General features: G+C 38.4%; 1 protein-coding gene across 1 annotated transcript in view; it reads left to right on the forward strand.

The window, feature by feature from the left end:
• SUPT16H (SPT16 homolog, facilitates chromatin remodeling subunit) overlaps positions 1-21,359 on the forward strand; it is a 39,925-nt gene that overhangs the window by 4,006 nt on the left and 14,560 nt on the right. The window contains exons 2-10 of the mRNA XM_032343050.1: positions 11,471-11,563; positions 12,732-12,902; positions 14,189-14,341; positions 14,924-15,070; positions 15,935-16,086; positions 17,108-17,280; positions 18,684-18,774; positions 19,761-19,834; positions 19,969-20,081. Coding sequence (XP_032198941.1) covers positions 11,471-11,563; positions 12,732-12,902; positions 14,189-14,341; positions 14,924-15,070; positions 15,935-16,086; positions 17,108-17,280; positions 18,684-18,774; positions 19,761-19,834; positions 19,969-20,081 — 1,167 coding nt within the window. The remainder of the gene's footprint in view (positions 1-11,470; positions 11,564-12,731; positions 12,903-14,188; positions 14,342-14,923; positions 15,071-15,934; positions 16,087-17,107; positions 17,281-18,683; positions 18,775-19,760; positions 19,835-19,968; positions 20,082-21,359) is intronic.

The following is a 21,359-nucleotide window of genomic DNA, read 5'->3' on the forward strand; positions in this document are numbered from 1 at the left end:
TTTTATCTTGAGGTAGAGACAGGTTTAAGCAATGCACTGGTCTCTCGACTTCAGGAAGAGAAGGGCTAAATGGAAGTAAATGCCTGGGCAGGTTGGAATTCATTTATTCTTGCATGCTCAACTTTTATAGTCTACTCTGGCTACCCACTTTCTTATTTTCATTTTTTATCCCTGTATACCATCACACTTAGTCTAACTTCTCTTCTTTCTTAATACTTTCTAAATCTCTTCCTCACACATGGATATGAAAAACTTCCAACATACAGAAAAGTGAAAGAATTTTATAGTGAACACCTGTGTACCCACCACCTAGGTTAACAATTAACATTTTATTATACTTGCTTTATCACATACCCACCCCCTTGATAAGTTTTTTTCACAACTTTTATTAAAATCAGTAGTCAGGGGGCACCTGGGTGGCTTAGTGGGTTCAGCCTCTGCCTTCAGCTCAGATTATGATTTCAGGGTCCTGGGATCGAGCCCCGCATAGAGCCTGCTTCCCCCTCTCTCTCTGCCTGCCTCTCTGCCTACTTGTGATCTCCCTGTCTCTGTGTCAAATAAATAAAATCTTAAAAAAAAAAAAAGTCAGGGGGCACCTGGGTGGCTCAGTGGGTTAAGCCTCTGCCTTCGGCCCAGGTCTGGTCTCAGGGTCCTGGGATCAAGCCCCACATCGGGCTCTCTACTCAGCAGGGAGCCTGCTTCTGCCTCTCTCTCTGCCTGCCTCTCTGCCTACGTGTGATCTCTCTCTCTCTTTGTCAAATAAAGAAATAAAATCTTTAAAAAAAATTTTAAAAAACCAGTAGTCCATTTACATTTTTATGCTCATGTAGATGAAGTTAATAGAGTATAATTTCCTTTTCTCTACAGTTTTTCATTTTTCCTGATGCTAATGATTGCCAAATTTTTTCTCCTTTTTTAAATATCCCTAGCCCCAATTTTTCCTGCAGTTCTTTCATAATGTTACCTATTTTTTGTTTTAAAATTCTCACACTTGTCAGGTGTTTTATTAATTCTGTGGTTTTTCTTTTTTAAAAAGATTTTATTTATTTATTTGACAGATCACAAGTAGGCAGAGAGAGAGAAGGGGAAGCAGCCTCCCCACTGAGCAGAGAGCCCGATGTGGGGCTCAGTCCCATGACTTTGAGATCATGACCTAAGCCAAAGGCAGAGGCCTAACCCACTGAGCCCCAGGTGTCCCTAATTCTGTGTTTTTTTAACCACCAACACCATTCCCCTCCTGCAGCCCTACACCATATTGTTCTGTCTGTGCAGGTTGTACTCCAGGCCCATTGAACTTGGGATTTTCCAATGTTGGGTCCACTATGTCTTACAACCCTTATTTTGATTTGTTTTTTCTTTGTTAAAGTATTTCCTCTAAGAGCTTCTTGAGAATATATGTTTCCTGAGCTGTTGTGTGTCTTAAAAAGTTTTACTGTCTTCACTTTTGATTAGGAATATAGCTCAGTGAGAATAAAATTCAAGGTTGATAATCTCAGAATTCAGCTCAGAATTTTGAAGCTATTGTTTGTCAGTCTTCAGACTTTTTTCAGTATTGTTTTTCAGAAGGCAGATGGATCTCTTTCCTGTTCCAATGTATATGGCCTGTTCTCTCTGAAACATTTAGAATCATCTCTTCATCCCTTGGGTTTTGAAATGTCACTGCCTTGGTAGGAGTCTTTTTTTCCCCCCTCCCTCCTTGCATTGAGTTGGGTAGTAGGGGGCCCATTTAGTCTCAGGACTCAGTGCCCTTCAGTGGTAGAATTGTTCATTGTTGGTTACTTTCTTTTCTCCATTTCCTCAGTGGTCTCATTCTTTCCCCTGAAATTCCCATTCAGGAGGTTTAGGTCTCTTGGCTTGAGTTTGTTCATTATTTTTCGGTTTTATTTCCTATTTCTTTATCTTCCATTTGCAGTATTATTTCTTAACTTTATTTTCCCACTTTCTGTTGAATTTTTAAAAATTTTTTCAGCTATTTTTAATTTCTAGGAGTTCTTTCACGTCTTTTTTTGTTGTTGTTGTTTCATGGATGTGCTGTATTTATTTATTTTATAGGAGGTATTTTAATATTTATCTTCTGTCCTCTGTCCTCTCTGTTTCCTCTGAGTTTCCTTGCTTTCTCTCTTATGTGTTGGAGACTTCACGGAAACCAAAATAAGGCTTGGCTACTCATCTGTATTAAGAATAAGACTATAACTGGGGCGCCTGGGTGGCTGAGTTGTTAAGCATCTGCCTTTGGCTCAGGTCATGATCCTGCAGTGATTGAACCCCACATCTGAGCTCACTGTCCAGTGGGGAGCCTGCTTCTCCCTTTCCCATTGCCTGCTGCTCCTCCTGCGTGTGCAAGTGCTCTCTGTCTGTGTGACAAGTATGTAAATAAGATCTTACAAAAAAAAAAAAAAAAAAGATCATAACAAACTTTTGGCAGCTCTGTAGGAATGGGGCCTCTCAACTAGTTAGGGGTGACTGTAGAGTGAATAGGCTTGCTTATTCCATGGAGAACTCCCAAATGTCAGTATCTGAAGTGTTCTCTCTGAATTCAGTGAGGATGTATAAGAAAAATCCTCTCAATTCTATTCTTTGGGAGATTTGTTCCCAATTATGATCATTCAAAATACAGACTTTCATTTAATTCTCTAAAAATTAGTACTTGCCTTCTCCTGGACCTAATATTTGAGTCTGTAGACCTTTTCTTTTTTCCCCAAAGATTTTATTTATTTATTTGATAGAGATCTCAAGTAGGGGGAGAGGCAGGCAGAGGGAGAGAGACAGAGAGACAGAGGAGGAGGAAGCAGGCTCCCCACTGAGCAGAGAGCCTGATGCGGGGCTCGATCCCAGGACCCTGGGACCATGACCTGAGCCGAAGGCAGAGGCTTTAACCCATGGGACACCCAGGTGCCCCAAGTCTGTAGACTTTTTGAGTCCATTTTTGTAGAGGCATTAGGTGTTGTCTCAGGACTTCCAAGAATCCTGGGTGGAGGTTAAGTAGATTGGGGTATTGTCCTTTTGTTAAGCTTACTGACCAGACTTTCTGTAGTCCTGAACTCATCCAAGTACAGTGTACCCTGTTCCCTTTCCTTGATCCTTGGTGCCTCCTATGTTCTGAGCTCACTGGGGCTCTTTGAGATATGCGTATCTACTGATACCTTACCAGTGAGAATGCTTGTCAAGCATTCTTGGGGTGTCATTACCACAGCTCTGCTTAGTCAGTTCCCACTCTTTGTCCTCTTTTCATCTTCCAAAAAACTGTTGATCTCTTTAAACCTAAATGTTTTCAAAAAGGATACTTTCCATCACTATGATTGAAAATACTGTCACTTTCCAAAAATAAAAAGTAGATGTTAAAAAATAAAGATAATGTAAGTGCAACAGCATTACTAAATTGTAGCAGGTGTTAAGGACTAGCATTAAAAATATAATCTTTTTAAAGAAAATTTTATTTTTTAAGTTTTTAATTTTAATTCCTGTATAGTTAACATACAGTTATTATCTTAGTTTCAGATGTATAATATAGTGACTCAGTTCTTCTCTATGTTAACTCTGCTCTTCAAGGTAAGTGCACTCTTCATCCTCATCAACTATTTTACCCATCCCCCAGCCACCTCCCCTCTGGTAACTCAGTTTGTTCTCTATAGTTAAGAGTCTAGGGGAGGGACACCTGGGTGGCTCAGTTGGTTAGGCAGCTGCCTTCGGCTCAGGTCATGATCTCATTGGCCTGGGATGGAGTCCCACATTGGGCTCCTTGCTCAGCGATGAGCTTGCTTCTCCCTCTGCCTCTGCCTGCCACTCTGTCTGCCTGTGCTCTCTCTCTCTCTGACAAATAAATAAATAAAATCATAAAAAAAAAAAAAAGAGCGAGAGTCTAGGAGAGCCTGGGTGGCTTAGTCGGTTAAGCAGCTGCCTTTGGCTCAAGTCGTGATCTCAGAGTCTTGGTTCCCTTCTCTGCTTCTCCCTCTCCCACTCCCCCTGCTTGTGCTTTCTAACTTTCTCTCTGCCAAGTAAATATATAAAATCTTAAAAAACAATAAAAGAGTCTGGGGCTCCTGGGAGGCTCAGTTGGTTGGGCAGCTGCCTTCGGCTCAGGTCATGATCCTGGAGTCCTGGAATTGAGTCCTGCATCAGGCCCCCTGCTTAGTGGGGAGTCTCTTACTCTTTCTGACCTTCCTCCCTCTTGTGTTCTCTCTCTCTCTCATTCTGTCTCTCAAATGAATAAAAATCTTAAAAGAGAGGGTTTTTTTTTTTAAGTATCTATATCTGGATTTTTTTTCCTTTGTTTGCTTGTTTTGTTTCTCACATTCCACATACCAGTGAAATCATGTGGTATTTGTCTTTCTCTGACTTATTTCACTTAGCATTATACTCTCTGGCTCTGTACATGTCATTGCAAATGGCAAGATTTCATTCTTTTTTTTGTTTTTTTTAACAGCTGAATAATATTCTATTGTGTGCATACACACACACACACACACACACACACACACACACCCTGCATCTTCTTTATCCATTCATCTATTGATGGACACTTGGGCTGCTTCCATAATTTGTATTATGTATTTCCATTATATGTATTATTCTGTATAATGCAGTAAACATAGGGGTGCATATATTCTTTCAAATAAGTGATTTTGTATTTTGGGGAGGAGGTAGACACTCAGTGGCACAATTACTGAATCATAGGGTATAGTTCTATTTTTAAACTTCTTGAGGAACTCCATACTGTTTTCCACAGTGGCTGCACCAGTTTGCATTCCCACCAGCAGTGTTCCTTTTTCTCCACATCTGCCAACACTGGTTGTCTCTTGTAATTTTGATTTTAGTCATTATGACAGGTGTGAGATGATAGCTCATTGTAGTTTTGGTTTGCATTTCCTTTATGATCAGTGATGTGGAACATCTTTTCATGTGTCTGTTGGCCATCTGTATGTGTTTAGAAAAATGTTGGTTCATCTGTCCTTTTTAAATCAGATTATTTGTTTTGTGTGTTGAGTTGAGTAAGTTCTATATACATTTTGGATATTAACACTATACAGATACATCGTTTGTAATTATCTTCTTAAACAGGTAGGGTCTTGATATGATCAAGTAGATTTAAAGAGAAAAATAGGTAACTTTTTTTGCTAGGTAATTGAATATTTAAAGCCACATCTGTGATCACTTAAAATCATCTCCTATATGAGTTGTACACACTTTCAGAAAGTCTGTTCTGCTGCTGTACTAATGCAGTTGACAGCTAATTTTTGACACCAGTAACTGTAGTGGTGTGGTATGCAGTAAAATTTTTAACGAATAGCCTTTTTGGTCTATATTTGGTCTATTATTTGTATAATAATGATGACAGATACATAGTAGCAGCTGTGACCTACGCACTGTTCAAAACACTTTGTATTTTGTTTTTAATATTTATATATTAAATATATAAATAAATATATAAATATTTATATATAAATATAATAATTTATATTTCTGTTAGCTCATTTAATTCTGACAGCAATATTTATGATTGAGGAGAGTGGGACATAGAGAGGTTAGGTCACAGTAAGTGGTGGAATCAGGTATTCAAACTCAGGCAGTGTGTTTTCAGAGTGAGCCCTTACCAGTAGGCATTAGTGTATCTCTAAATATAGTAGGCAGACCTTGATACCTATTGCTTGCAGTTGCTGAAGAAATTTCTGTTAAATTTAAGAAGTCACTAATACTAACATCTTACCTGAGAAGTTTGTCAAATGACCCTGTGTCTCTTTATAGATAAAAATCAGAAGCCTTCCAGAGGGATTCATTTTTATCTCTAGGATTCTAATGAAATCCTCATCTGATTTGTTAACTGAAAGAGATGGAGATGGTAGGAAAAGTATAACTCTATCTGATACTCTATAAATGTGTGCTAATAGAAGCTATTTTACCTTTAATATGTATATTTTAATTAGGTTTTCAGCACTTTTTAAAAAGTCTAAATCATTATGAGTGTGAGGACTGCTAGTATATTTGTGTGGGAGTTTTAAGTGTGCTAGGTGTTGATTGGGATTTTGAATATGGTCATGCCTACTGCATGTCAGGTTTTATTGTGAGGGTTACAGGTAATAAATAAATGCAAGTCACATAAAAAAAGTGGCTGCTCAGTAAATACTATTATTCCCACCTGAAACACTCATTTCAGCAAGGCTTGGCTGTCAAGTGTACGAAACAGACTGGAAGGTGGCAGAATTTGGAGACAGAAAGTGTTTGGTGGATGTTGAGAATCTGTGCAAGATGGTTCGTCTAGAAAGGTGAGCACAGGGATCACAAGTCCAGATTCGACAAGAGCTCAAGTCTGAGTTCTGAAGATCAGCCCAAGCAGAAGAGATCAGGTAGGAATATGGGACCATTTCGGAGCAGCACAGGGTTAAGAGCCAGCTTCCTCCAGTAGCCAGGCTGGCAGTTGGAGTTGGACAAAGGACTGTTAGCCTTGTAGCATTTTTCTTCTTTTTCCTTTTTTCAGCTACCCCACTCCACTCTAATATTCCAGGCGTAATTTCTTTTTTTTTTTTTTTTTAAGATTTTATTTATTTGACAGAGCAAGAGAGCACAAGCAGCGGAGGGAGAAGAAGCAGGCTCCCGGGCTCCATCCCAGGACCCTGGGATCATGACCTTGAGCCAAAGGCAGATGCTTAACCAACTGAGCTGCCCAAGCGCCCCTCCAGACATAATTTAATCTGGAAACATATTATATATATAAAAATATTTTACAATAGTATGTGTTATGTTGCTTCAGGTAACTGACGCAAGTTTTATAAGCAAATAACTTAAAGTCTCCCATAGTTTCAGAAGACTGTTTTCAGATGTGATCTATATTAAAGCATTTGTACTCATAAGGTTTGAAATATGAAACTGTATCCCAGATTTTGCTAAGATACTTGGTTTTATTATAATCCTTTTCATTGTTTCACATTTTGAGAAAATTTTTCTCTGAATTCTTTATCTTTAAATATCTAAAATCTCCTGTTACTATATTTCTTTCCTGGGTTAGAGCTCACTGGTTTTGTGAAGAATCAATCAAGAGCTTTGATGAAATGGTCAGAGCAGCAGGGTTTCAAGAGAAATTAGGATTCGTCCTCTCACCTTTGTGATTGGCAGTGGAAAACTAGGCATTTTATTTGGTTTGAAATCCTTGGGATGGTTGAGTTTGTTTCTGCATCTACTTGAAAAAGCTGAATATGTGGGCCCTTTTTCTCTCCCTATTTTCAGTTTTATTGAGATCCCTTTGGATGATTTACCCATACTGTTAGTGATTAAGTTACATGATTACATTCTTTATATACTTTAAAGAAATGTATTACTGTGTATTTTCAGTTTTTATACATGTTAATACCTTTTTCTTTGTAGAAAAATTTTGACTAGACCAAGACTTCAAGTAAAAAAATACAATAGACTTTTGACTAATTTCAGTGGTATATTTTGCAGACAGATACTGGAGAGGGGTTTACATCTGTATCTAGAAGCCATAGGCATTAAATATAGGCAAGTGCCTGTTGCTAATTTTGGGAGATTATCAAGGTAGTGGTAATATTTTTGCCACAGAAATCTATATTTATTGAAGAATTGGTGCATACGTAGCAAAAATTGAGAAGAGAGAATGTTTAAGGCAAAGAGTAGTGTTAATGTGCTATGGCACAGGAATCATATAGCACAGTTGTTCTCAGACTCTGATAGCAAAACCCTTAGATTCTTAAATTATTCATTACCCCAAAGATCCTTTCTTTGTATTGGTTGCATCAAATATAGAGAGAAAATCTGGCCTCATACATATGTGAAGCTGGAAGGGGGGGGATATATATATATATTTCTTCCCTCTTTGGAAGTAATGCTTTATTTTTTTTTTTAATTTTTAATTTTTTATAAACATATATTTTTATCCCCAGGGGTACAGGTCTGTGAATCGCCAGGTTTACAAACTTCACAGCACTCACCAAAGCACATACCCTCCCCAATGTCCATAACCCCACCCCCCTTCTCCCAACCCCCCTCCCCCCAGCAACCCTCAGTTTGTTTTGTGAGATTAAGAGTCACTTATGGTTTGTCTCCCTCCCAATCCCATCTTGTTTCATTGATTCTTCTCCTACCCACTTAAGCCCCCATGTTGCATCACCACTTCCTCATATCAGGGAGATCATATGATAGTTGTCTTTTCTCTGCTTGACTTATTTCGCTAAGCATGATACGCTCTAGTTCCATCCATGTTGTCGCAAATGGCAAGATTTCATTTCGTTTGATGGCTGCATAGTATTCCATTGTGTATATATACCACATCTTCTTTATCCATTCATCTATTGATGGACATCTAGGTTCTTTCCATAGTTTGGCTATTGTGGACATTGCTGCACGTGCCCCTTTGGATCACTACGTTTGTATCTTTAGGGTAAGGGGGGGATATTTTAATAATCTTTTTAGGTAATTATGAATAAACTTTGTTACTACATTAAAACTTGTGAAGTGGTAATCTTTCAAAAATTAATTGTAATTTAAAATTTGAAACCACAACATTAACACTTTTTATACTCAGGTTATTGTACCTTTAATCCTTTACCCATGGATGACTTTTTTTTTTTTTTTTTAAGATTTTAATTATTTATCTGACAGAGATCACAAGTAGGCAGAGAGGCAGGCAGAGAGAGGGGGTAGCAGGCTCCCCACTGAGCAGAGAGCCGAGCAGAGAGCCCAATGTGGGGCTTATCCCAGGACCTGGAGAGCATGACCTGAGCCTGAAGGCAGAGGCTCAACCCACTGAGCCACCCAGGTGTCCCTGCCATGGATGACTTTGTGACATCATGCATTGGTTCTCTCAGTTGTGCAGATCTTCTAAATGTTACACATTTCATTATATGGTGTCAAAGAATCATGTTTGTTAATATCACCACTAATTTTACCAGGAAAGTTTTAAGTAGGGAAGCTAAGTTCACAGTGGCAAGTCAACTATTTCAGAATTCTAATTTTTGCTTGAAAACTAAAATATTTATCATTGACTACATAAGACATCATTTATGTTCCTTGAAACAGCAGGCTCACTTCATTAATTTTCAAGAAAATGTATGCTGGATACCCATGTCTGCTTAAATGGCTCCCTCAACTTGTTATTCAGATAATTGTAAAATTTTCCTTAAGACAACCATTGTACTTCAGTTTACAGATAGAAGTGTTTTGTGTGTATTTCCCATTTCTTTACACAGTATTGGAAAGACGTGCTCAAGGGTTGGGATTTCTTACTATTAATCATTTTTGTTGCATCAAGGACATTCTTAGAGAAACTGCCCTTCCCCCCCTTTCCATGAGTGTGCAGTAGTGAATAATTATTTTGGTTCCACTGCCTTGATTCATGCTAAGGCAGTAGATTAACTACCATTGCTTTTGCATCATCAATGAGAACTAATGATAAAACTTTACCAACCTGAAGGAACATACCTTCTCACTAAGAATCAGTGAGGGAACGCCTACAATTTCTCTGTGGTAATTTCTTTGTCTTAAGTATTTTGTTATGATAGAGAAATTGAACAGAAACCTCAATTGGCATTATATTTGGATTCTTACTGGCAACCAGAAGCCTTGACGTGTGAAGAGTCTTAGTAGATGTCTCTCTTGACTTTATAGGGGAAGTTAGAGATTTGACCTTCTAGCCCATTATTACCAGTCTTTCAGTCTTGTAGAGCTATTGAAGAGTACTAATGGTTGGAGAATTCACACTTCTCAATTTCAAAACTGGTTATAAAGCTGCAGTAATCAAAATAACATGCTATTAGTGTAAGGATAGGCACATAGATCATGGAATAGAATTGAGAATCCAGAAACAAATATCCACATTTGTATCACTTGATTTTTTTTTTTTTAGATTTATGTATGTATTAAAGAGAAGGAGAGTGTATGCAAGTGGGGCAGTAGAGGGAGAGAGAGAACCTCAAGCAGACTCCTTGCTGAGTATGGGGGCCCAACTTAGGACTTGATTTCCTTGGTTTCCTTGATTTCTTGACCCTGGGATCTTGACCTGAGCCAAAACGAAGACTTTCAACTGACTGAGCCATCTGCATGCCCCAGTATCATTTGCTTTTTCAGAATACATGATTTGGTTTTTGATTGGAACAGATCAATGGGGGAAAGAACAGTCTTTTCACACTGGATATCCCTATGCAAAAAAATGAACTTAGGCCCCTTCCCCACACCATTCAAAAAATTTAACTCAAAATTAACCATGAGATCTAAATATCAGAGCTAAAACTGTAAAACTGTTATGGAAATACAGGTAAATCTTTGGATTGTCCTTGGATTAGACAAAGCCTTCTTAGGTGTGAGATGAAAAAGCACAAGAAAATAATTTGGACTCCTTCAAAATTAAAAATGTTTGTGTTTCTAAGGACACCAGCGTTATGAAAGTGAAAAGAACCCCCTGAATGGGAAAAATTTGCAAGTCCTGTCTGACAAGAAACTTATGTCTGGGTATAAAAGGAACTCTTACAAGTTAATAATAAAGCAGTAATTCATTTATAGAATGGGCAAAGAATCTGAATAGGCACTTAAAGGTAGGCAGATGGTCTAATCATGTGAAAAAGTGCTCAGCATCATTAGCTGTCAGGGAAATGCAAATAAAAAACTACAGTGAGTTACTACTTTGCACCCAATGGATGGCTCTGATTTAAAAAGTCAACAAATGTTGGTCATAATATGGAGAATTTGGAACCCTGATAGATTGCTGTTGAGAATATAAAGTGGTACACTTTGGAAAATAGTCTGGTTAAACTGTTAACCTCAAAAGTTAAACATAGAATTAAACATACGACCTAGCAGTTCTTCACCTAGATACATACTCAGGTATGTCTACACAGAAGTACATGAGTGTTGATAGCACCATTATTCGTAATAGCTAAAAAAAGGCAACAGCCCAGATGTCCAGCAGTTGATGAATAGATACTGTGTGGTAGATCCATAGGGTAGTTTTTTACTCAGTGACAGAAAGGACAAAGTACTGTTACCTGCTACAACATGGGTGAACCCTGACAGCATGTCAAGTGAAAGAAGCCAGACACAAAGCCTATGTATATGAAATGTCCAGGATGGACAAATCTGTGGAAACAGATTAGATTAATGGTTGTCTGGGAGGAGATGTATAGTAAATTGCTTGTGGGTTTCTTTTTGGGGAGATGAAAATGTTCTAAAATTAGATAGTGATGGTTTCATAATCTGAGTACACTAAAACCATTGAACAGCATCCTTTAAATGGATGAATTGTATTGTGTATGAATTCTATTTCAATAAAACTATTTAATAGAGTAACTAATGACTGCCAAGCGGACATGTACCTTAAAGTTGGCATTTCTGTTAAGAAAAAATTATATATATGTATACATACATATATGTATGTATACATATATCCTGAGTAAATACTTGAGGTCTGTATTCCAGTTTTACGAGGATAGAAAGAAAATGACCAAATTACTTACTCTTTGCTTTCCAGAAAGGAGAAGATGAATATGCCAACGTTGATGCCATTGTTGTATCAGTGGGTGTTGATGAAGAAATTGTTTATGCCAAATCAACTGCCTTACAGGTAAGAGATTTATGGCAGTCTTAGCCCTGAGAGTCACTGAATCATTGACAGCACTGTTCAGTGTGGTGGTCACTAGCCACATTAAAAGTTTAATTCCTCAATCCCAAGTCACAAGTACTCAGTACTGAGTGGACCAAAAAAAACCAAAAAACACATTCTTAAATAAAAAGAAACAACTATACTTTTAAAAAGGAACATAAAAGCATACTGGAGAGTGCATAGAACATAAAGAAAGAAGTCTATAAATTGGGATTTAACAAAAAAAAAAATCTGACAATAAATTAAGCAAAAATAGTTCTCTTTTATTTTTTTAAAGATTTTATTTCACAGAGAGAGAAGGAGGGAGCATGAGTGGGGAGAAGGGCAGAGAGAGAGGAAGAGGCATATTCCACGCTGAGAGTGGAGCTGGACACATGGCTAGATCTGAGGATCCCGAGATCGTGATTTTAGCTGAAGTCAGACACCTAACTGACTGAGCCTTCCAGGCAGCCCAGTTCTTTTCTCTTTTCATTAGTCTTCAGGGACTCAAGGTTTTTCAGGTCTTTACTCTGTCATACACAGAGTCCATACCGTGGTTCTAAATTTGCTAACAGAAAGAATGCAGAAAGGGAAAAAAATGGAGACCTCCTTCCCTTTATAAAGAGACTTGCTTGAAGTCCCACAGAATACTCCTACTTAAAACGTATTGGCCAGAACTTAATGGCCATACTTAGCTGCAAGAAAGGATGGGAAATAGTCTTCATGCAGTCTTGTGCCCAGCTGACAATCCTGTCTTTCTGAGGAGAAGAAATGAATAATTGGTAGGTAACTAGCAGTCTTTGGGGGAGCTAGAATGTGCAGTTCCCTGATTTGCTACTTTGTCCCTTCTTTTATGCATTTCTGTCCTACTAAACAACAGTATAGTTGCTATAAACACAAATTATCCAAATGCACTGATGGTCTTTATTATGGACTATTTCAAACATCAAAGTCGATAAAATAATATATTGGACTCCCATGTACCCATTTTCCAATAAATTGCCAGCTCTTGGCCAGTTTCATTTGTATCCACATCTACATTATTTTGAAGCTAATTCCAGACACCTTATTTTATAAATGTTTCTGAATAAGTACATTAATTTTTTTAAATCTATAAATACTGTTAATCACATGTTATCTTTTCCTGTAGACATGGCTCTTTGGTTATGAACTAACTGATACCATCATGGTTTTCTGTGATGACAAAATCATCTTTATGGCCAGCAAGAAGAAAGTGGAGTTTTTAAAACAGATTGCCAACACTAAGGGCAATGAGAATGCTAATGGAGCCCCTGCCATCACACTGCTGATACGGGAAAAGGTCAGAACCAATAAAGGATGTGTCCTAAATGTGAAAGAATGTTTAAAAGTGATGAACAGAAATGCCCTCTAGGAATTTAAAAGAACACAGAGGAAGATTTTAGCTGACTGTGGTTGTAATTACAAAATTCTGTCGCATCTTTGTTGTGTTTGTTAGGAGAAAAAAAGGTTCAGTAACCTTGTCAGTTCTGCAGCAAAACATGCAGCCTGTGAGAGTCTGTTGAGCGCTCACGTTATCTGTCCTTTCTCAAGGACACTGTTAGGTTGTTTGTTTTCACCTTAGTATCTTCATTAGAATAAGTAACTTTTTTTTTAAGTAATCACTTTTGTTTTCATCTTAGTCCCTTCATTAAAATAAGTAGCATCTTTTTAAGTAATCACTCCTCCAGTGTGGGGCTGGAACTCACAGCCCCGAGATTGTCACGTGCTATACTGACTCAGCCAGCTGGGTGCCCGTAGATTAAATAACTTTAAATAATCCTTAAGGAAGCTGAGATATACCTCCTTTTCAGTTTTTATCACATGTGATTTATTTTTTTTAAGGTCTGTCTGAGAGAGCATGTAAGCATGCATACAGGCACCCGTGTGTGCGTGTGCTGTGGTAGGGGAGGGGCAGAGGGAGCTTGAGAGAGAGAGTCTTAAGCAGACTCTGAGCTGAGTGCAGAGCCTGACTCCCAACTCAATCTCATGACCCAGAGCATTACCTGAGCCAAAACCAAGGGACAGATGCTTAACCAATTGTGCCACCCAGGTGCCCCACATGTGATCTTTTTTGTCATACTTCCCATCTGGCATTTTTTCTCAGAATATTGTTCATCTTGTGTTTTAGCTATTCATGAAGAAAAAGAATAGTCTTTTTTTAGAAGATTTTATTTGAGAGAGAGAGAGGGAGAGAGAGAGAGCGCACATGCAGGATAGCGGGGAGGAATAGGCAGAGGGAGAAGCAGACTTCCTGCAGAGCAGGGAGTATAATGCAGGACTTTATCCTGCGACTTCAGGATCATGACCTGAGCTGAAGGCACTCCTAACTAACTGAGCCACCCGGGGGCCCAGAAAAAGAACAGTCTTGTCAACTTACGTGGCACTTCAGTATGTAAAAATATCCAAAGAAATTTTGTGTTAACTTTTAGTGTGTTATAGTCTGTCCTAAGGAAGTAGATGGGGCATGAGAAGAGAATTTATTCTTTCTGTGGTTCCAGATATTTGTCTCTGCCTGTTACTAGTAGAACATAGATATCTAATTCTAAAACTAATTAACTCCTTTTTTTCTTTGTGGCAAACTGATAGAATGAAAGCAATAAGAGCAGCTTTGACAAAATGATTGAAGCCATTAAAGAAAGCAAGAATGGCAAGAAGATTGGGGTGTTCAGCAAAGACAAATTCCCTGGAGAGTTCATGAAGAACTGGAATGACTGCCTCAACAAAGAGGGCTTTGACAAAGTAAGATTACTCCCGGAAACAAGCAAATTGGGAATTGGGAAGACCAAAAGTGTGACAGGCTTCCATAACATTAGTACAAAGTATTTGTTTTGGGAAAACTGTATTCCTTCACATTTCTATTTTTCATTCTGTTTGGCTGAGCAGTAAGCCAATTTGACTTTTCAGTCAGGAGTGAGACATTGGGAAGATAGTTCAGCTGTTTCAGAGAGAAACAGGAAAATCTTTTATCTAGAAAATATATTTTTTTCCTCGCTGTTGTCCTGCCTATTTTCCTTCTTCAGCCTTTATAGAATCCTTTAGAGAGGAGCATTTACATTTACATTTAAATGATTCATTAATGTAGTACCTATTAGAGTACACACTATGACCTGGTAAAGAGCTATTTTAAATGTTTATTCAGTCCAGAAAAAGAGTATTTCAGTATTTTGTAAATTACTGATGAGTAAGTGATTTTTGAATAAATTATGAATAAATAATATTTGCTAAATAACCAGTTATCTTCACTGATGATATTCAAATTGGGAGAGATGCGTTTCTTTAGCAATTCTCTATTTACATGTTAGAAACTCTTACACTTTGCAGATAGATATCAGTGCAGTTGTGGCCTATACCATTGCTGTAAAGGAGGATGGGGAGCTCAACCTAATGAAGAAAGCAGCTAGCATCACCTCTGAGGTCTTCAACAAATTCTTCAAGGAACGAGTCATGGAAATAGTTGATGCAGATGAGGTAAATGGAGAGGGGCAAGTTTTTACTGTTTTCATGAAGGAGAAGTAAGTCCCTACCGTGCAGTGCTTTTTGGTGCATGTTCAGCTGCCTTTGAAATTAGGCCTTTGGTACATAAATTGGTGGTGTGTAATTGTGCCAGCTCTTTTCTTTTCTTTCCTTTTTTTTTCTTTTAAAGATTTTATTTATTTATTTGACAGAAACAGTGAGAGAGGGAACACAAGCAGAGGGAGTGGGAGAGGGAGAAGCAGGCTCAATTCCAGGACCCTGGGATCATGACCTGAGCCAAAGGCAGGCACTTAACGCCTGAGCCACCCAGGCGCCCCTCTTTCTCTTCTGTCCTTTCTCTATCTCTCCTCTCTCCTTCCTTCCTTTCAGATCTCTTTATTTGAGAGAGAGTGACCGTTCACGTGCACCTGTGCATGCAGTGGGGGAGGGGCAGAGGGAGAGAGGGAATCCCAAGCAGTCTCTCCGCTGAGCGGGAAGCCTTTTGCAGGGCTCAGTCTCAACTGGAGATCTGACCTGAGCTGAAACCAAGAGTTGAACACTCAACTGAGCCACCTAGGCGCCCTGCCAGCTCTCTTTCAAAGTAACGGTAAACCTACACTATAGCTTCTTGAGGTTATTCATTATTTTATTTGAGAATTCTTCGTATGGCTGTGAATTTCACATACTGTGTCAAAATCAGCTTTGCAGGCATACCACTGTGTTATCTCACAAGTAAACCATTTCATAAGACTTTTTTAGCATCCTGAGTGATAGCAGGATATATGTTGTCTTCAGACAATAATATCCACAAACCCAAAACTGTTAGCCACTTTTTGATGACTGTTTTAAATACTGTTTTATTTCTGGGCATTCTTACAGAAAGTTCGACACAGCAAACTGGCTGAATCTGTGGAAAAGGCCATTGAAGAGAAAAAATACCTAGCTGGGGCAGACCCTTCTACGGTGGAAATGTGTTACCCTCCTATTATTCAAAGTGGTGGCAACTATAATCTCAAGTTCAGTGTGGTGAGGTAAGTATGAGAACTTCAAAATATTACAACCAGAGTATTTCAGCTTCTAGCCTGTTTTTTTTCTTGGACTCATTCTGGAATTCAGAAAAGTGGAAAGAGACAGAATAACCATTAGTCTGCCTTCTACATTATTCTCTGCATTTTTTTTTTCTTTTTTAAGGTTTTATTTTTAAGTAATCTCTGTACTCAGCGTGGGGCTCAAACTCAAAATCGGAGGATTTTAAGAGTCACACACTCCACAGACTGAGCCAGCCAAGCGTCCTTCCTCACTTCTATTTTATTTCACATTGGTACTCATTTCTTACTTGAGCTTTGATTTTGCTTTTCCAGATGATTAAAAATACCAAGAAAAAATGCAAATCATGTTGAGAAAAACCATTAGGATGTTATTAGATATGCTATAATGTAATTCTTCTAATTTTTAAAAATATTGTGGGGAATGCTATTTTTCCTGGTCAGGCCGAAGGGACTAATTCATAATGAATACTACATTTCATAGTGGCTGGTGGATAAGTGATGCCTTACCCCTGTACTGTTAAACTGTGGTGGTAGATTTGGTATATTCTTTGTCTCTTTAGGGTACCACAACTCACATTCTCTCTGAATTTTTTTTTTTTTTTAAGATTTTATTTATTTATTTGACAGAGAGAGATCACAAGTAGGCAGAGAGGCAGGCAGAGAGAGAGAGAGGAGGAAGCAGGCTCCCTGCCGAGCAGAGAGCCCGATGCGGGACTCGATCCCAGGACCCTGAGATCACGACCTGAGCCGAAGGCAGCGGCTTAACCCACTGAGCCACCCAGGCGCCCTCTCTCTGAATTTTTATCCTGCGTTTTGGTCACCAATTTTACTCCCCTATAACCTGTTTTGTTTATTTAAAAAAAAGAAAAAAAAAGTTTAGGTCCTTCTTGCTTCAGCTTTGGGATATAGCAGGAAAAGGTAGTGATTACAGGTGTTGTATGGCAGGAATACTAAGGACTTGGCTAGTTTTCATAATGAAATGCTTTCTTCCTTTGGTCTCTAGTGACAAGAATCACATGCATTTTGGGGCCATCACTTGTGCCATGGGTATTCGCTTCAAATCTTACTGCTCCAACCTTGTTCGCACTTTGATGGTTGACCCTTCTCAGGAAGTTCAAGAAAATTACAATTTTTTGCTCCAACTTCAAGAGGAACTGCTAAAGGAATTAAGACATGGTGAGGTGCCTTAGAAAAGAAGGTTTGAGAATGATGTAACAAAAATGTTTCTAGTGTTTATGTGCATTTCTGTCCCTGAGGCTCTTATACTAAAAATAGAATCAGATTTTACCAACCTTGAACCATGCTACCATTCCATTCTTAAGTCTTTTAGGCATGAGTAGTTACATTGGTTTTAATTGGTGTTTACAAAAAACTTCTGTGACTGGTTGGGCCTCTGTGTCCAGATCCTCTTAAAATACCTTGGCCTTATTACTTTCCTTTAGAAGGTTTTGAGAACTAATACCTCTGCAACAGAATGTATATTGCTAATTCTACATCAAACGGATACAAGGATTGTAGTCTCAGAACTAATAGCAGCTCTGCTAAGCAAGCAATTGTCGACCTCAAAAGGCAGCAAAGTGCTTGACACCACACCTCTTTTGTTAGCTAACTGGGACTTTATGTGTTCCACCTTTAAGCTACTTCGTAAGCCCACCTCATCTCTTCTAGACACTCTTCCTCATGATCTCAAGTCAATCTTGAGAAATCCTTTTGGAAATCATAGTCACATGTAGCTTGGTGAGGATAAAGACCCCTTTGAGGCTACCGTATCTAGACTGTTCTGGCTTGAAATGTCTGTTCATATCCTAAATAGTGAAAAATTAAGGCCAGAGTTTTTCTAATAGTAATTTACCCCTTCAGTAGTCCTGTTTTTCAAAATGTGTATTTAATATCATGCCATTTATCTACTCTTAAATTATTTCACTGAGACTATCTAGCATCCCATAGTTCTGAGTCAGTGATTCTCAAATAGTATAATAATGACTAGGTGACTAGGTGAATTGTTTTTAAAAATGCAAATTTCTAATCCCTACCATTCCTGCAGCTGTCCTTTTATTTATTTATTTATTTATTCTTTTAAGGTTTTTATTTAGGGGCACCTGAGTGGTATAGTCAGTTAAGCATGCAACTCTTGGTTTCAGCTCAGGTCATGATCTTGGGTCATAAGCCCAGGTTGGGCTCCACGTTCAGTGCAGAGTCTGCCTGAGATTCTCTCTCCCTCTTACTCTTCTCTTTCTGCTCGTGCACATACATGCACACACTCTCTCAAATCTTTAAAAAAAAAAATTTTATTTGAGAGAGCACGCATATGCACATGTAGGGAGGGGCAGGTGAGGAGTGAGAGAGACAAGCAGACTCCACTCTGAGCACGGAGCCCCATATAGGGCTTGATTCTCATGACCTGAGCCAAAATTAAGAGCCACTGAGCCACTCAGGCACCCCACAGCTGAAATTCTTAGTTCACACTTTGAGAAACTTGCCTTTAGGGGATAGGTGAAAAACTGTTGATAAACCAACCAAATCAAACCTTTTTTTTTTTCCTTGAAAGATACAGTGTTTTCTCTCTGTCTTGTCATTAGGTGTAAAGATATGTGATGTGTATAATGCTGTCATGGACGTGGTTAAAAAGCAGAAACCAGAGCTGCTGAACAAAATAACCAAAAATCTAGGGTAAGATTTGTGAAAATGTACATTGTCACTCTGAGACAATTTTCATGACTGGCCAGGCAAAATATTCTTAGATTGATTCACCATTTATGGTGAACCAACATATAAATAAACAACATTCATGGACTGTTAAATATTGAACTTAGATGCCAAACATAGTGTTATCAGAGAATGTGAGAAAGATTGCATTTCTGCTCCCAGGGGTGGGGTGGAGATTTTTACAGACCGGTGTAGTAGATACCAATAGGTTGTTCTAGGCTTAAATTATTAGTGTTAGGATATATTACTGACTATTTCCTGTCTCAGAACACCTCAGCTCACGTTTGTAAATGAAATACTCTGAGATGTCCTACTATTTACATTGTTTTTTCAATTTTCATTTAATTAAGTATTTCTTAGGTGTATTTGACATTGAACACTTAGAAATACTTAAGAACATCTTACAGAACCAAAGACATTTCAGGAAACAAAGGCTGTGGTCAGTTTCTTTAGATGGAAACTAGTCTGGGATACATAGTTCTTTCCGGATTTCTCTGATGGGCAAGAGGAAATATATCAGCCTGTACCAAGTCCTGGCCCAGGCGACTTACTGCATCCTTGTTACCAACATTCCATTAACAGTCGCCTTGCTCAATCTAACATTACAGCCTTGGTAATATACCCATTAATGGTCTGTCAAGTTGTTTATAGGAAGACTCTTAATTTGATTTCATGGTAGAATAATAAAATTTAAGTATGAGTGAGTAAATTAAAATAAAGAAGGTTTGATGTAATAAATGTTACACTTAATTAGGAAATTCTTTTCAGCATATTGTTAGCCCAAAGACTATCTTTGAATCCTGCTCCTTAAATGACTGATGAGCAGAGGCAGAACACTCAACATGTTTGCCTGCCTTATCCTGAAAATTGAAATAGAATATATTGTACTCGATCCACGTTAGAGATCTTTTAGTCTATTTGCCGTAGTTTCTCTTCATTTCTCTTTTTAGGTTCGGAATGGGAATCGAATTCCGTGAAGGCTCTTTAGTAATTAATAGTAAAAATCAGTACAAACTGAAAAAAGGTGAGTTTTGCAGGCATGCAGTAGAAAAATACCTTTTTGAATAGTTTCCTGTAGCCTATTTCCCCTCTTTTTTGTAAACTCTACCCTTTTCCATTCTCTCACAATTAGACACTGATTGCTGTTTGCTGTTGTAGGGATGGTTTTCAGCATCAATTTGGGATTCTCTGATCTGACTAACAAGGAAGGGAAGAAACCAGAAGAGAAAACCTATGCTCTCTTCATTGGTGACACAGTGCTTGTGGATGAGGTATGTATTGCTTCTGTAACTTTTGAATGTTTGTGAACTGACATTGAAGATACATTTTGTACTCTACGGGTTTTTTTTTCTTGAAAATGTTTGTCAAATGCTAGCTGAAGGGAGAGATCTGTGACAGTGACCTAATATACCTAGGAATAGATATTGTCGTCCCAAATACAGGGAGTGATTTAAACTAAGCCATTCATGGGGCGCCTGGGTGGCTCATTCAGTTAAGCCTCTGCCTTCAGCTTACTCATGATCTCAGGGTCCTGGGATCGAGCCCTGCATCGGGCTCTCTGCTCAGCAGGGAGTTTGCTTCCCCCCTCTCTCTGCCTGCCTCTCTGCCTACTTGTGATCTCTGTCTGTCAAATAAATAAATAAACAAGGGGCGCCTGGGTGGCTCAGTGAGTTAAAGCCTCTGCCTTCGGCTCAGGTCATGGTCAGAGGGTCCTGGGATTGAGCCCCGACTTGGGCTCTGCTCCACAGGGAGCCTGCTTCCTCCTCTCTCTCTGCCTGCCTCTCTGCCTACTTGTGATCTCTGTCTGTCAGATAAATAAATTTTAAAAGTAAATAAATAAACAAAATCTTTTAAAGAAAATAAACTAAGCCATTCATTACTTTGTGACTTGAACCCTAATCATGATAATAACAGGAACTGATTCTTCTTTTTTACTTTAACAACAGCTCTATTGAGTTACAGTTTATATGCCATATAATTCACCTACTATAAGTATATAATTTAGTGATTTTTAGTGATTTTCTGTTGTGCAACCATCATTACAATCTAATTTTAGAACATTTTTATCGCCTCTGAAAGAAACCTGGTACACTAGCCCCCCAAACCTAGGTAATGACTAAACCACTTTCTAAGGGTTGGCTTGTTCTAGGCTTTTGTGGCCTTTTGTAACTGTTTTTTGTTTTTGTTTTCACTTAGCAGAACTGATTCCTTAATAGCAAATACTTTTGATATCTTATTATATAAAGACTTTTATGCAGTAGTTCATCGAATTATAATACCCTATGAAGTAGATACTCTGCCCTCAGATTTAAAAAAAAAAAATGGGACACAGAGCACTAGCAGTCAATAGCCAGATATCACCACTAGGAAGTGACTGAGCCAGGTTTCAAATCAAGCCTGTATTCTTAATCATTATCTCAGTGTTGTCTGCCAAATTATAGTTCCTCATGAGGTTGGGAAAATAAAATCTATATATATTCATTGTCAAAGATTTTAGTATCCAGAAGTTTCAAAGCACTGTTTTCCTATATACTAGGCTAGAAAGTGAA

This window comes from Mustela erminea, chromosome 5 (assembly GCF_009829155.1).
Source record: "Mustela erminea isolate mMusErm1 chromosome 5, mMusErm1.Pri, whole genome shotgun sequence".
NCBI lineage: Eukaryota > Metazoa > Chordata > Mammalia > Carnivora > Mustelidae > Mustela > Mustela erminea.